Below are 13,187 nucleotides of genomic sequence, written 5' to 3'. Positions count from 1 at the left end.
AGCATGATGCCGCACCACTTCAATGACCTGGGAAATCCAAGCAGGCCGGCCATTTGCGTAGGTCCCTGCTGCCTCCGGGACAGAAATGAAAAATTCCCAGGGCACACTTCAGTCACCTGTCTTGACCTTAAACGCAGCCTTCCCCTCCTCGACTGTGTGCGTGTGTGGTCGCCTGCGCTCTTTGAGTCACCGCTGTGCGCCAAACGCAGCCATTATTACAGGAAACCATGAGATTGTGCCCCAGGCTCAAAGAGCAATATAATTGTATCCCCTACTTATTTAGCCCAGCCTATCTGCAAACTCATCACTTCACGTCTTGCATCGCCACCTTGTGGACCTTTCTCCCATCGCTCAGAAAGCACTGGGGTCTGCCAAGACCCAGAGACCCTTTGGGGGGAAAACCAGGACCGTCAGGGATCACGTCAAGACCGAACACGTTTTTTGGGGGCAGGAATTCCTTCATTTTTATTAAAACCATGGAAACGCAAAACATGCATGTCAGTCAAGTAAAGCTGAAGACTAGTGGTAAAATAAACACAAGGTGGTTTTTAATATTAAAATAACCCATCATAAAATAAATTCTATGAAGCCATATCAGTGACAATACATTGTCTCTTACATTGAAATATATATATATGAAATATATGACATATCTTGACTTGTTTAAAGCCGAGTCCTCTGATTGGCTGGGAGCTCATCTTGGTCAAGTCCCCACAGGAAGGTCCGGAGCCGTGTCACTTCCTTCTGGAGTTCAGGGCTCGGGATTGCCTGGGAGAGGTTCAGTCGGGGGGTCTCGTTGGGGAGGATGAGAGGCGGGTGGTCCAGGAAGCTCTCAAAGATATCTGGAATAGGTCAATAAGAGGCCGAGAGGTCAAATTTTTATGAAAAGACGACGGACTATGTTCTAGGTTATGTTTTCATGAAGTTGCTGGTGTTCGTACCTCCACTCAGCTCTGCTCCCGGAGGAGGTGCCCAGGAGGCTGGAGGAGCCCGGGCAGCCCCCAGCTTGTAGTGGGTGAGGAGGTGGTGCAGCTGGGACGGGCTCAACAAGGTGTGCTCCTCCAGCAGGCTACCCCACGATGACTGTCAGAGTCAAGACAGATGCAGAATAACATAAAACATGGCCTCTTCCTCCTCCACACAGGTGAAGATGTCACCCTTGGATGAACAGTTTGCCCATTCATACATGATATCAGTGTATTACCTGGATGAGGCGGGTCTTGGGCACACACAGGAAATTAACAGTGATTGATAGTTTCTTCAGGAACTCAGACGCGATGTCCCCTAGCCCGGCTCCTTGCAGCCAGTCCAGGACCAGGTCCAGGTTGGTGCGGATCTGGACTGCTCTGGACCAGGAGAACAGGCCGTCTGGAAAGATGAATGAACAGAACAAATGAAAACATAGTCATATTTGTGATAAATTATAGGGATATGGTAAAGTGTAGGGATATTGTTTGCACATTAGTGTATTGGTAAGGGTGTTTGACCCCAGCCATAGCCTGCGATACTGGGTATAATGCCCAAGTCCTGGGCTTTACCTGTAGGCCACCTTGAGCATCCTTATACCGGCTCCTTAAAGGGAGAAGATGTCTGCAAACTGGCATTTGCCTGTCTCACCAGGTTCCATTGATTTGCAGAGTTTAATTAGGCTAGCTCCTGCCTGAGAGGGAGATACAATTTGGGGTGTAATCTTTGAAAAAGATCCCTCCCATAAAGAGCAGCTAGGCTACTGTAACCCTGCAAGTCAATGAGGTGCCTAAAGGAAAGTTAATGCTAACCCAGCCAACTCCCCATCTCGATTCATAATGATGTATATGGAATCAAACAACGTGTTTGAATCAAGGTGAGGAAAGTAAACTCCACTGCTAGTTGCGTCGGTTAACCACTCCACCAAACGACCACAGAGCACTACCAGTAATGCCGTGTTCACACTGTACACGTTCGTCGACGGATATTGGAGGGCGTGTCTGACATATTGGGGGACGCGATCTGATTGGCCGACGGATCCGTCACTGCCTGAAAAGTTGAACATTTCTCAACTTTTTGACACAGGCAACAGAGCCAACAGAACGGAGGGACCCACAATGCATTTCAAGAGCGCCGCATGCAGAGTCAATGAGATCCGTCAACGGCCGTGTGCACCAGAGCACAAGAGGAGAGCTCACCTCTTTCCAGCAGCGTATTGAGCAGGGAGGTGTTGGTGAAGAAGAAGAGGTACCCGAACGTCTGCGAGGTGAGCGGGGGGGAGAGGCAGGCCTCGCGGGACAGCGTGAGGGAGCAGCGGTAAACCTCCACCAGCCCGGCCACGGTGGGGGGCAGGGCGGACACGTCGTCCACCTCGCCCTCGCCCCCCGCGGGGTCCCCGCCCTCCGCAGCCCTCGCTCCATCCCTCTCCTTGTCCTTCTCCTCTCTGGAGAAGGGGTTGGTGTCCAGGAGGGCTGGGAGCAGCGAGTAGAGGGTCTTTGCAGAGAGAGAAAGGAGACACACACACACGGTAATTCGCCATCAATGGGTTTTTATGTCACTTCAGATGCGATGCACCATGAGTCGAGGGAGAGGTTGGGTACTGAGAAAGGGTTGAGGTCAGAATGATGGAAGGAGATACTGAATAGGGATGCTGGTTCTGTTTATGGTTTACCTTGGTGAGGTGGTACACACACTGCTGGAAGGTGTGCATGATGACATCATCAAGCTGCGCCAGGGCCTCTGAGCAGACGTCCATGTCCGCTGAGAGCACCGGATCACCGGGTGCTTTGAGGACACAATGATTTGGATGAATCAGTATTGCTAACCCATTGGATAAGGGCCTGTGTTGTACTTTTTAACGTGCACTGTATCAGATAGTTGTTTTTTTTGTGAGGCCCAACGTCTTGCTAAATTGATCATAAAAGATAACAACCTGGAGATTTCAATGATTTTGTTTACCCTCAAACTCCCATTCTTTCTCCATGGTCTCGACTTTTACTTGGAAGAAGTTAAGAAGCTCGGTGGCGTTGGACATCCAGAACATCAGAGGTCGAAGGTCAGAGGAGAGCTTCTGGACATTTGGGGCACAGAGCTCACTCTCTGGTTCTGTAGAGCTGGACACGACACAATCCATAATGTCAGCCATTACATGCTGCTGGAGAACACCAAGTTCCTGTTTGCTAGTGTTATGTTAGCGGATAAACACTGTGAGGAGAAACAACTGCGTTCGTTAACGTTTTTATGAGCCCACTCCACCTTGGTGCAGATTTCGCTTGCACCATAACAGCAAAAACGACAAACATATCGTGAATCATTCAGCGGTAGTAGAACAAATCTCTAAACAGAGGAAACGTGACGTAACAAAAAGTATCTTACTTTTGCGTGGGATGCTTATCCCCAAATTCCTTGATGTTATCCTGTGAAAAGAATTGGCGACAGAAGAGAGGAGAAAGAGTAAGGTCTCCATTTAGAGCTGGGTGGATGAAGGGGAACGGGGGGTGGTTGAAGTCTGGACTCACAGCCAAAAACAATTACAGCACATTTTCCAGCAGGAGGGAAGTGACTTCAGATCATCCATGTTGCCGTCTACAAGCTAACAGGCCACAGTGGAGTGGTGCACATGTCCGGTCTGTCTGTCTCCCCGTATGACCGGGTTATTACGCTCATCTGGACTCCTTTTCCTATTTTCTTAATCACATCTCATTTGAGCGGGTGGGAGGTCGGTGATTGCAGTCATGACGAAGGAGGGGATGATGTGATGATGCGAATCCACTTCCATCCATTTGCTAATGTGTTGTACTCAGGGCGTAATGTATAAATATTATTAACACTGCTCCCTAACCGTAATCCTCTTGGGCTCCAAGAAGCCTATCTTTTAGTGTTTTCTTGTATTATAAATGGGATTTTGATTTGAGTTCCTAGCAATAACGATAAGGGCTGTGATATGACAACTGGAGGATGGATAGAGGGGCTTGCACAGAGGGGTTCTGCAGCGCCGGGGCCGAAGCTGTGATAGGTTTACTCACCCAGACGATTCCTTTGATCAGATTGGCAGCCTTGAGCAGTATTTGAGGTGTGAGGGCGGGGTCGAGGTGCTTGGAGGCGTGGTCGATCATGATGGACAGGAGGTAGGCCGGGGCTAGGGGCCCCCCTCCTGAGTCAGGAGACGAGTTCTTTGAGATGATCTCCTACGAGGGACAGCGAACACACAAACATGAATCACGGTCCCATTCCGGTGGGGATTGTTTCCTGGTGTTCAGAAGACGGTCGTCCCCTCGGTGACTCTACCTGGAGCAGGCTGTCGGCGTGGCGGGGGTGGAACCTCAGCAGGGCTTCGGGCGACCCCAGGTAGGTCCTCAGCGCCTCCTGCCGGTCGAGCAGCCCGGAGGGGCAGCAGGTGGAGGGCCCGCCGTCCGCCTGCCAGGGCAGGGCCAGTGCCAGCGGGGGAGCGGGGGTTACGCGGGGGTCACGGTAGAGGAAGATAAAGTGGCCCCCCAGACCCACCACGTCCCCTGGCTTCAGGGCGGCCTCGCGGTACAGGGCCAGGCCGTTGTGTGTGACGGCCCCTCCTCTGAAGGGCCGCATCAGAGCTGTGGACAGAGCAGGACGAATGTCCGGTGTCATGAACCCAGCAGGGGGGGGGGGTAGACATGGCCAAGTCAAGCCAACTTCATTTGTATCCCGCTGACACCTCCTCCTAACTAAGGGCAAGAACAACTTCCTAAATCCCAGGGAGGAAACCTTGAGAAGCGGGGGGCAGACAGAGGGGCACGCACCTTGTCCAGGAGGGGTCCCGGGAACAGCGGAGTCCCTCCTAACCAGTAAGTGTCTGGCGAGCACGTCGGGCGCAGAGAGGAAGGTGTCGACCTTCAGCGGCCTCTTGCCCTTCCTCTCCCTCTCTCTGTCCTTCTCTCGCTCCTTCATTGTGGGCTTCCTCCCAAACACATGGGTGTGCCCCGCCATGATATACAAAACAAAGTCCTGCACAAAACCAAAACAAAGAGCGAGCGATAGAGAGCACAAGGAGGGAGCACAACAGAGAGGGAGAGAGATAGAGAAAGAGATAGAGAGAGTCAGGGAGGTCTGTTATCCTTTAAGTGTTTGGGTTTTTGTATCACACAACACATCACTGAAGACAGACACTATTCAGATGTTGAATTGAATCCAGATAAGCATATGAAGTGTGTCCCAGGTCGCTACAATGGCCACCTGTGTGAGTCATTCAGAGCCCTGGAGTGGCTTACACAGAGGGGCTTGTTGTGCTATTGTCCCTGCTGTGAGGTTGTTTGTTGCTACCGAGTTTGTTTTGAATGGGAGAGGGTTGTAGAGGGAATGGAAATGACTGATGGTATGTGGCGATTAGTAGGGACATGCAGGCATGATGTCATCAACGATGACATGCAGCCCTGTGCATGTTTATATCCTAAGTGTTGTTAGTGTTTGTGTGTAATCTCCACGCATCCTCTCCATCTGAATGACACATCTGAGGGAGAGGGGGGAGGGGGGCAGGGGAGATGATGTCTTGCCTTGCTCTGATTGTAACCTTGCAGCAGCAGGAAATAGGGCCTGTCGGTGGGCGGGAGGATCAAGCTCTGTGACATCACTTCCAGGTCACAGCTGGAGTAGTCCTTGTCTTCCTCCTGCGTCTGGTTTGTCCACGCAGCTCTACTGGTGACCTTTGACCCCCTTGTCTAGAAAAGCAGGCATGAAGAAGATGTCTCGTTGGAAACCCCCCCCCCCAAAAGAACAGCAACACTGAACTCATTTGAACTCTTCAAACCTCCCCCCGAACCCCGCTCACCTCTCCCCCCTTTGGGACCATCATGCTCATGGTGTTTTTCCTGTCTTCCGCGCCACTGTTGCTAAGGGCGTTAGTGGCGAGACGCGGGTCGTTTGGGACATGGTTGCCTTGGCGACGGCGCAGGCTGAGGTTCATGTCGCTGATGCTCCGCCTGAGCTCGGAGTTTCTCGAGCGATGACCTCGCTCTCCCTCCTCTGACCCTCCCCCCGAGGATATTCTGCTCCGCCTCAAGCGCACACCTGTTGACCATGACACGCACGCACGCATAGACACACACACACACACACACGCACGCACACACAGGTACGCACTCACACGTGCATGCATGCATACACACACATAGGCACACACACGCGTACACACACACACATACGCATTCACAAATACACACACACAGGCATGTCCCTCCACAGACACACGGACACACGCACACGCACAGACAAACACACACAGGCACACACTCACACATACATACACACAAGCAGGCACCCACTCTCACACACACACGCACACGCACACACACACACGGTTACCATCACATGTCGATGATGGTAAAGACTTACATGACCTACGTATATTTTCCTATTTGTACCTTGGCAGTTCTCTGCCTCCCTCTCTCGCTCCTTTTCCCTTTCCTTCTCCTCTCTCTCATAGTCTTCCTTTCTTTGCATTTCAAAACGCCGCTCAAACCCTTCCTTGGGCCGCCACATGTCCACCAACAACAGGGGACATTCCCAGGAAGCCACGCCCCTCCGGCACTCGGTCTCCCATTGGACGGTCCCATCTGGCCTTTGGATGGGCTTTCCAATGACATCACACAGCAGGAAGTCCTCTGGGCTGTATTTCTGTAGAACTGGAAGGTAATGGAGGAAGTTGGGGAGGGGGTGTCATTCTTTTTCCAAAACACTGCTGTTGTTTATATGACATCATTCATATTTGCTTTTTGAACAAACTCTTCCCTGTTTTGGATTAAAGGCTAGGGTGAAAAAAAAGAGAAAACGAACAAGAAAATAAATACCCCCCCCCCCCCCCCCCCCCTCTCTCTCCTGCCGCTCCCCTCCCTCCTTGCCCACCTGCGTCCTCCGTCTCCTCGCGCTCGCGCTCAGTGTAGCGCGTGATGACCTGGGCGATGAGCTGCTGCGCCGTGGAGTGCGCGTTGGCCAGCAGGGAGCGGTAGTTGGCCCCGCTGGAGAGAGCATCCCCGTAGATCTTGACCAGGCCCGGGGTGGTGGAGGAGGGCGGGGGCAGGTAGTGGTGCGACGAGGGGCCGTCGGAGTGCGCCCAGCGCTCCCGCTCCCTCTCCCCCACCGCGCGGTCCCGGTCGCTGTTGGAGCGCCCTCGCAGGAAGAGGTGCGAGAGGCGCTTGGCCCGGGACTGGGGCCCGGCCGGCCGGGGTCGCAGGAAGGCCGGGGAGGGAGACGGGGATGGGGCGGGGGAAGCCAGCGAGGGGGTGGAGGCCGAGAGGGAGGAGGGAGGTGCTGTCGGGGCCTCGTACAGGGAGGCCGCGTCGGAGCTAGTGGTGGACCTGGGAATAACAGGGAGGGTTAGGCCAGGGGAAGAAGGATGGAGCCCAGAGGAAGTGGAAAGGAAAGGACTGGTCAGCTGTAAAGGATGACAGAATAAAGGTAGACAAGCAATGTCGCCTAAAATAACAAGCATGCCAACGCTCCGGGGCTCAGTAAACACTGTGACAGCTTGATGAACTAGTAATGACACCCGTTTTCAAAGGGTTTAACTTCGAACATAACCAACCAACCGACAAAGGTGAACCAGCCTACAGGAAGTACAAGCACAGGATAAAAAGGACATTTAATGGAGCTACAAACTCACTTGACGGAGACTGCACTGGGCCAGCGGCCACCAAGCTTGGCAAAATGTTTCCTGGGAGAGTGGATCCACAGGCCTACTGGGAAATTTAGTTTTCTGAAGCGAGGACTGCCCGACTCCTCCATCTGACGGCAAAGGAGGACAGAAGGTTTACGGTGGGAGAGCCCAGATGGTGTTTGTACGCCTAAAGAATGATATTTTTTTTCGCTAAATAATTAGCCAATTTCCTTTCATCTTTCCCCACCTTGTTGTGAGGAATGTGTGCGAAGAAAATCGAGGGAAGAATAACCAGACAATGGGATGATATCATCAGCAAGAAATACCAACATTGCAGTGGGATGTCAACATGTTGCATAGAAACAAAGCTGATAGACCAAGCATTAGCAAATCTCCGAAAGATTTGTGTGTATGTGTGTTTGTGTGTTTTTATTTGTGTGTGTGCGTGTGTGTATGTGTGTGTTTCTTTGTGTTTATGTGCATGTGCAAGTGTGTGTGTGTGTGTGTGTGTGTGTGTGTGTGTGTGTGTGTGTGTGTGTGTGTGTGTGTGTGTGTGTGTGTGTGTGTGTGTGTGTGTGTGTGTGTGCAATTTGTCATTCCCCAAACAGGAAGCATCTTTTGTTGGACGCAGGTTGAGCTGTTGCAACTAAAGGGAAATGCCCACTCTAAGGGTTACTGGCTCACTGACTATGTGAATTACCACCAGATTTCAGGATTTGGGGACTTTGGATAGTCTTCAACAGGTGAATCACTGGATTGTGGAGGAAGCAATAGTTCCCCTCAGGAAAATCCTCTCCTTGCATATGAACCTTCCTAACCAAAAACTAAAATCATTCTAATTAAAAGAAAGTAAGGCCTCAATATGATCATTTTGTTTCCCTCAACAGGATGTGTTGTTTGAGTCTCCATTGACTGATTTATTAAGATTCCTACCAGACCCAATTGAAAAAAAGTGTACAAAAAGAAAAATACATTTAAATAAAAAGTAAACACTTACCTACTTCCAGTGCTGATCCCTTGATCTTTTCAATTAAATCCTTCAAGATAGACCTTCTCCTTGCATGAATGCAAATATGCGACCGATCGCAGCTCAGTTATTTTGGATTCTTGCGTTCCCGCCAAATAAAAACTCCATTTTGCAAAAGCCTTCACTTGGTCGATGTTCAACCCAACCTTCAGTAATTTACAAATGTCTGTTACTTTGTTCCGTTGTAGATCTAGCTTACCTCGATATTTCTGTTTTCTTTTATCTAGACCCGAAAATGGCTGCCTCTCAGTCCGGGTCTCAGCTTCACTGGTCTATAGATAGAGAAACAGGCCCATTGTTCTGAGTGACAGAATTTCCTTCCTTCGCAGTGGACAACACCTATATCCTGAGTGAGAGAGAGAGAGAGAGAGAGAGAAGGTTTGGTCCGGACTAGGAGAAGGGGAAATCGACAGCCGTGTTCAGATCCTCAAGGCCATATTGGAAATATTGTAGGAAGTAGACATAGATAAATCAATTATTTGATTATTATATCTATCTATTATACTATCTATCGATTTATGTAGTTATATCTATATCGATCTGTTTGTCTGCCCATTTTCTCAAGTTTAGAAGTTTACAAATGTGTGATTGGTATAAGGCAGAGCTAGGATATTCTCTCAGTGTGCGTACATAGTTTCCACAGAGCATCGAGCAGCATTCTGTGGTTTCTGAGGTTTGAAACTGTTTGAGTTTGAGGGGTTTTGCTGAAAGGAGGAAGAAGGAAACTGGGACAAAGGATGTTAGGGGAGAAACATGTGCGACCTTTGGCCTGTTCTATAACAGGAAAATAGAGTAAGAAAGACTTAAAGAACAAAATGGTTGCATTCAGCAACAGAAAGATACACTCGATACTTGATTAGAAAAACCATCTCTGTAGTTTTAACTTTCTCATCTCATCTCATCTTCATCCGCTTATCCGAGGTTGGGTCGCGGGGGGAGCAGCTCAAGCAGGGAATATAAAAAAATTCAGGGATTCTAGAGAATACCCCATAAGGAGCACATAAATTGGCTTAAAATGTACAGCTCTTATTCGGCCGTAATGAGCAATCAAGAAATGAAGCTGGGCAACGTTGGGAAAATCCATCTGCCTGATATGGGCACTAGTTGGTTGGTTTGCTTTTAGTAAGGTTGCTGTTCGATCCCCGGCTCCTTCTAGCTGAGTGTTGATGTGTCCCTGAGCAGATTGCCTTACTGCTCCTGACGAGCTGGCTGTTGCCTTGCATGGTTGACTCCACCGTCGGTGTGTCAATGTGTGCATTAAACGTTGTAAGTCACTTTGGATAAATGTGTCTGCTAAATGCACGAAATGTAAATGTATAATGTTTGCTCTCAGCATGTTATGGAGAACATTCCCATGTATACATCATGTATTCCATAATCCAATGCGGTTTAGGTATCTTAATCCCATACTGATTGTTTATCCCAACGTTGCAAAGCAATGTTCATTATTTTTGGAAGCATAGGAGCCTTAGAATATTAGGTATTGTGTGAGTAGTAACTGTTTGTTGGTCATTAGTGATCATGAAATTATTTGTTATAATCGGTAGACATTGTTCTGTTTGAAAGTTCCACAGGGTTTCTCATGCAAGATGTGGAAACCTAGTATTCAAATTAACCCCTGTTCATCATGATTTAGGATTTTACAGTGCTACAACTCTCTTGAGTCCTAATATGGCGACTGGCGAGTGTCGCCAACAAAGAATTCCATGATGCATTGAAATGTACAAGCCCTATCGGCAATAGTTGGTTAGTGGGCTTGCAGCATGCCAATGAGCGTATTCCCCATCCATGTTGAAATTACATAATTTATCCAATTAGGAAATCCAATGCATTTTAGGTATCCTATTGACAATTTTTTGTAAAATAACTGACATTGTAAATGTGTGAATGTTGCCGGTCCTTTTAATTACAATTACTTGCTAAAAAATAATACACATATTAGTAGACAAATAAACTAAAAACGAATCTAACAATCACGTTATGCAGAACCAACATGCAAGGACAAATCAAAATCAACCAAACGCAGCTTCAGCGCGTCGTTTTCACGTCACATCCTACGATGTCCCAGAGTTCACTGCGCGTCTGAGCGGAAGAAGCGGAGGTCTGCAGTTCACGAAAGGACATACAAGCTACCAAGGTTGTCCCGTTGTCTTTGCTTTTAAACGATCATATCATAATGTTAATTAACAATGTTGATAGAATCGAATGGGTTTGCAGTATATGGATTTAGTTATGTTAATGTGATCTGATATTGACCTTAGCTTGTCCTCCGGGCTAAGGCTAACTGGCTGCTGTCAAGGCTAAGGGACGAGGCTAACTAACGCCTGTCGGAGCTGCATGACATTAGATGATATTAGAAACACAAATCCGTTCTTTGTCTTTAACATGCAATAAGGCTAACGATACATCGAGATGATCAAATGCTGTATGGATACCCACTGTTTTATGGTGATTCGGCATTGATTGTATCTTGATTAACGATGCTAATGTCCGGGCTGAATATAGCCGCTGAACTCAATGTGATGCACTTTGACTTAAAAGAGCACCGCTGATTTAGACAAGCAACGAGTTATTTAAATATTTGACTTTGCATTGATTAGAGCTGATCAAGATGGCAGAGATGGAAGAGAAGATCAAGAACTACAGGACGGCTCCATTTGATGCCCGGTTCCCCAACACCAACCAGACACGAAACTGCTTCCAGAACTACTTGGGTAGATAGTTACTGTGGTACTAACATGCATACTACTGGTAATATGACGAGTGGGTGGCGGTCATTCGCTAACTGGCTGATCATTTTACAATGTGTAATGTTACCTCTGTATGAGGTTAAACGCAATCCGTAGGACTATAGTTGTAATCAGCACATGGGTTGATATTCACATGCTATATTTTTAGATGCCTGGCCAAATCGACATCCAATCAAGTCCCTAAAATATAAGACAAATATCTTTATAAACAGAGAAAATTGCCAATGTGTTTCTTAAATTGTGAAGAACCTGGCATGACATGGCACATATGGGGACATGGGTCAGACTGGCATATATCTGAAAATGTAATGATTTCAAAAGCCTGCTTTCACAATTTTCCATTGCTCAAAAGGTATTTCTGACGCAATGCGTCTAGGTGTTAACACCTCTCGTATTCCCCCACTATCCTCCTGTGTTGGACACATAAAAGTTCTTTAGCAATAGAGTGCTGCATAATCCTTGTTTACACATTATGGAGCACAAGAACCTTCTAGATAATCCTACTCTGAAGTTCAACACTACAATGGTTCATAGTAAAAAATTGCTTCACTTTAGCATTTAGTGGCCTTTGCTTTCATTACAAAGTTGCCCCCAAGAAGCCATTATTCAGTGTTTTTCTGTCATTGTCTCCAGACTTTCACCGATGCAACAAGGCGCTGACAGAGAAAGGTCAGGATATCTCTCCGTGTCAGTGGTACCAGAGGGTCTACAAGAGCCTCTGCCCCATGAGCTGGGTGAGCATGCATTTCCAATGAGACTAGTGCCTCAGGATTCATTCAAAAAGGATTCATAAGCTATATACGACATTGAACATGCTGATCTCTTTAGTTGCCAATACAACTCTGTACAACACACAGTTTTGGTATCAAATCATTATAATTTTGTGTCTCAATTATGTTGAAATACACCAATGTGTGAGGTAGCTACACGTAACAATTCACCTATAGCTGTAAATGACCTTGACATATCTTGAGTCAATGCGGATTGATGGGATTTCAATGTTATCTATAAAATCCTATAACTGCTATTTGAAACAGTTTAAAAATATTTGGATCCCGTACCTTTTTTGTTGAGAATCGTAGTTTTGTTGACTAGTAAAGACATTATCCCTACCACTGATGCCAGCCGAGGTAAGCTGGTTCACATAACACACTGGCACAGGCAGCTAGGGTGGACACAACAATGTTTTAGAGTGACATTTTGTATTCTAATAGTCTCCCGCCTACTGACTGGGAGAGGCTTAATACAGTGGCTTATACATTGAGACTTTAACAGACTTGGTCAATGTCTCCTTCAGGTTGGCAAATGGGATGAGCAGATAGAGGCAGGAAGTTTCCCCGGAAGGATCTGAAATGGCCCGCCGACTCTCTACTTCCACCTTCCACTTCAAGACTTTCTGTTCCTTGGAGATGAACCTCTGTAGTGTGATTAAGTATAATAAATAATTTAATCTGATGTTGCTATGTTGACATTTATATATAAACTGAAACACGTACATGTTTTTTTCCTGTTCAATAAAGTCTGGAGTTTCCCCTCAAACCTTCAACTTCGCACTATTTTTGCAATTATTTGATTTTACCATTAACTGATATACTCCACTCTGTCCACAGGGAGGCAGTGTTTATAGGCAATTGCTGTTGAAATAGTTCCATTGTTAAACGCGTGGTGGCGTAGTTGATGGATTACTTTGGTTATATTATGGTAGGACCATATAGTTATTTAGGACTGTGGAAAATAATAGACCCTGTCATGAAGTATAGCCATAAAACCTGCCCAATAACCAAACCACCAAATTTGCATGGTGAAGAATGTGAGTAAT

The 13,187-nt window shown here is 47.5% G+C and overlaps 2 protein-coding genes across 5 annotated transcripts; one reads left to right on the top strand and one right to left on the bottom strand.

Moving 5' to 3' along the window:
• Positions 1-526: 526 nt before the first annotated feature.
• On the bottom strand, positions 527-12,590 carry rasip1 (Ras interacting protein 1). 3 transcript variants are annotated; one of them, XM_060064328.1, is made up of 17 exons: positions 12,430-12,590; positions 8,593-8,964; positions 7,598-7,719; positions 6,841-7,292; positions 6,360-6,620; positions 5,768-6,006; positions 5,493-5,657; positions 4,743-4,947; positions 4,255-4,556; positions 3,993-4,154; positions 3,343-3,383; positions 2,926-3,080; positions 2,639-2,751; positions 2,166-2,460; positions 1,205-1,368; positions 942-1,083; positions 527-842 (listed from the first exon to the last, which is right to left on the bottom strand). In XM_060064328.1, the coding sequence occupies exons 3-17, from the start codon at positions 7,717-7,719 to the stop codon at positions 664-666; spliced, it is 2,997 nt and encodes a 998-aa protein (XP_059920311.1). In that variant the 5' UTR covers positions 8,593-8,964; positions 12,430-12,590; the 3' UTR covers positions 527-663. The 3 variants fall into 3 exon arrangements, with proteins under 3 accessions (XP_059920311.1, XP_059920309.1, XP_059920308.1); XM_060064326.1 differs by having other exon boundaries at positions 8,589-8,964; positions 12,430-12,589; XM_060064325.1 differs by lacking the exons at positions 8,593-8,964; positions 12,430-12,590 and adding an exon at positions 7,839-8,553.
• LOC132467185 (cytochrome c oxidase subunit 6B1) lies at positions 10,599-12,914 on the top strand. 2 transcript variants are annotated; one of them, XM_060064329.1, is made up of 4 exons: positions 10,599-10,755; positions 11,219-11,332; positions 12,002-12,102; positions 12,666-12,914. In XM_060064329.1, exons 1-4 carry the CDS (start codon positions 10,599-10,601, stop codon positions 12,717-12,719), a joined length of 426 nt encoding a protein of 141 aa, XP_059920312.1. In that variant the 3' UTR covers positions 12,720-12,914. The 2 variants fall into 2 exon arrangements, with proteins under 2 accessions (XP_059920312.1, XP_059920313.1); XM_060064330.1 differs by having other exon boundaries at positions 10,642-10,758.
• Positions 12,915-13,187: the final 273 nt, after the last annotated feature.

The sequence above is a fragment of the Gadus macrocephalus genome, chromosome 11 (assembly GCF_031168955.1).
Source record: "Gadus macrocephalus chromosome 11, ASM3116895v1".
Lineage (NCBI taxonomy): Eukaryota > Metazoa > Chordata > Actinopteri > Gadiformes > Gadidae > Gadus > Gadus macrocephalus.
The sequence above is the reverse complement of the archived record's forward strand: the minus strand, read 5'-3'. Positions and strand labels throughout refer to the sequence as shown.

What these genes read in the sequence shown, in the direction of transcription:
- rasip1 (XM_060064325.1), bottom strand. Translation starts at nt 7,949, where the DNA reads ATGCAACATGTTGACATCCCACTGCAATGTTGGTATTTCTTGCTGATG. An exon ending in GGAGGCAGAGAACTGCCAAG is followed by an intron (nt 6,007 to 6,359) that starts GTACAAATAGGA and finishes CATGGTCAACAG; the next exon opens with GTGTGCGCTTGAGGCGGAGC. An exon ending in GGGAGCAGAGCTGAGTGGAG is followed by an intron (nt 843 to 941) that starts GTACGAACACCA and finishes GACCTATTCCAG; the next exon opens with ATATCTTTGAGAGCTTCCTG.
- LOC132467185 (XM_060064329.1), top strand. Translation starts at nt 10,599, where the DNA reads ATGCAGAACCAACATGCAAGGACAAATCAAAATCAACCAAACGCAGCT. An exon ending in AGGACATACAAGCTACCAAG is followed by an intron (nt 10,756 to 11,218) that starts GTTGTCCCGTTG and finishes TGCATTGATTAG; the next exon opens with AGCTGATCAAGATGGCAGAG. An exon ending in CTGCTTCCAGAACTACTTGG is followed by an intron (nt 11,333 to 12,001) that starts GTAGATAGTTAC and finishes CATTGTCTCCAG; the next exon opens with ACTTTCACCGATGCAACAAG.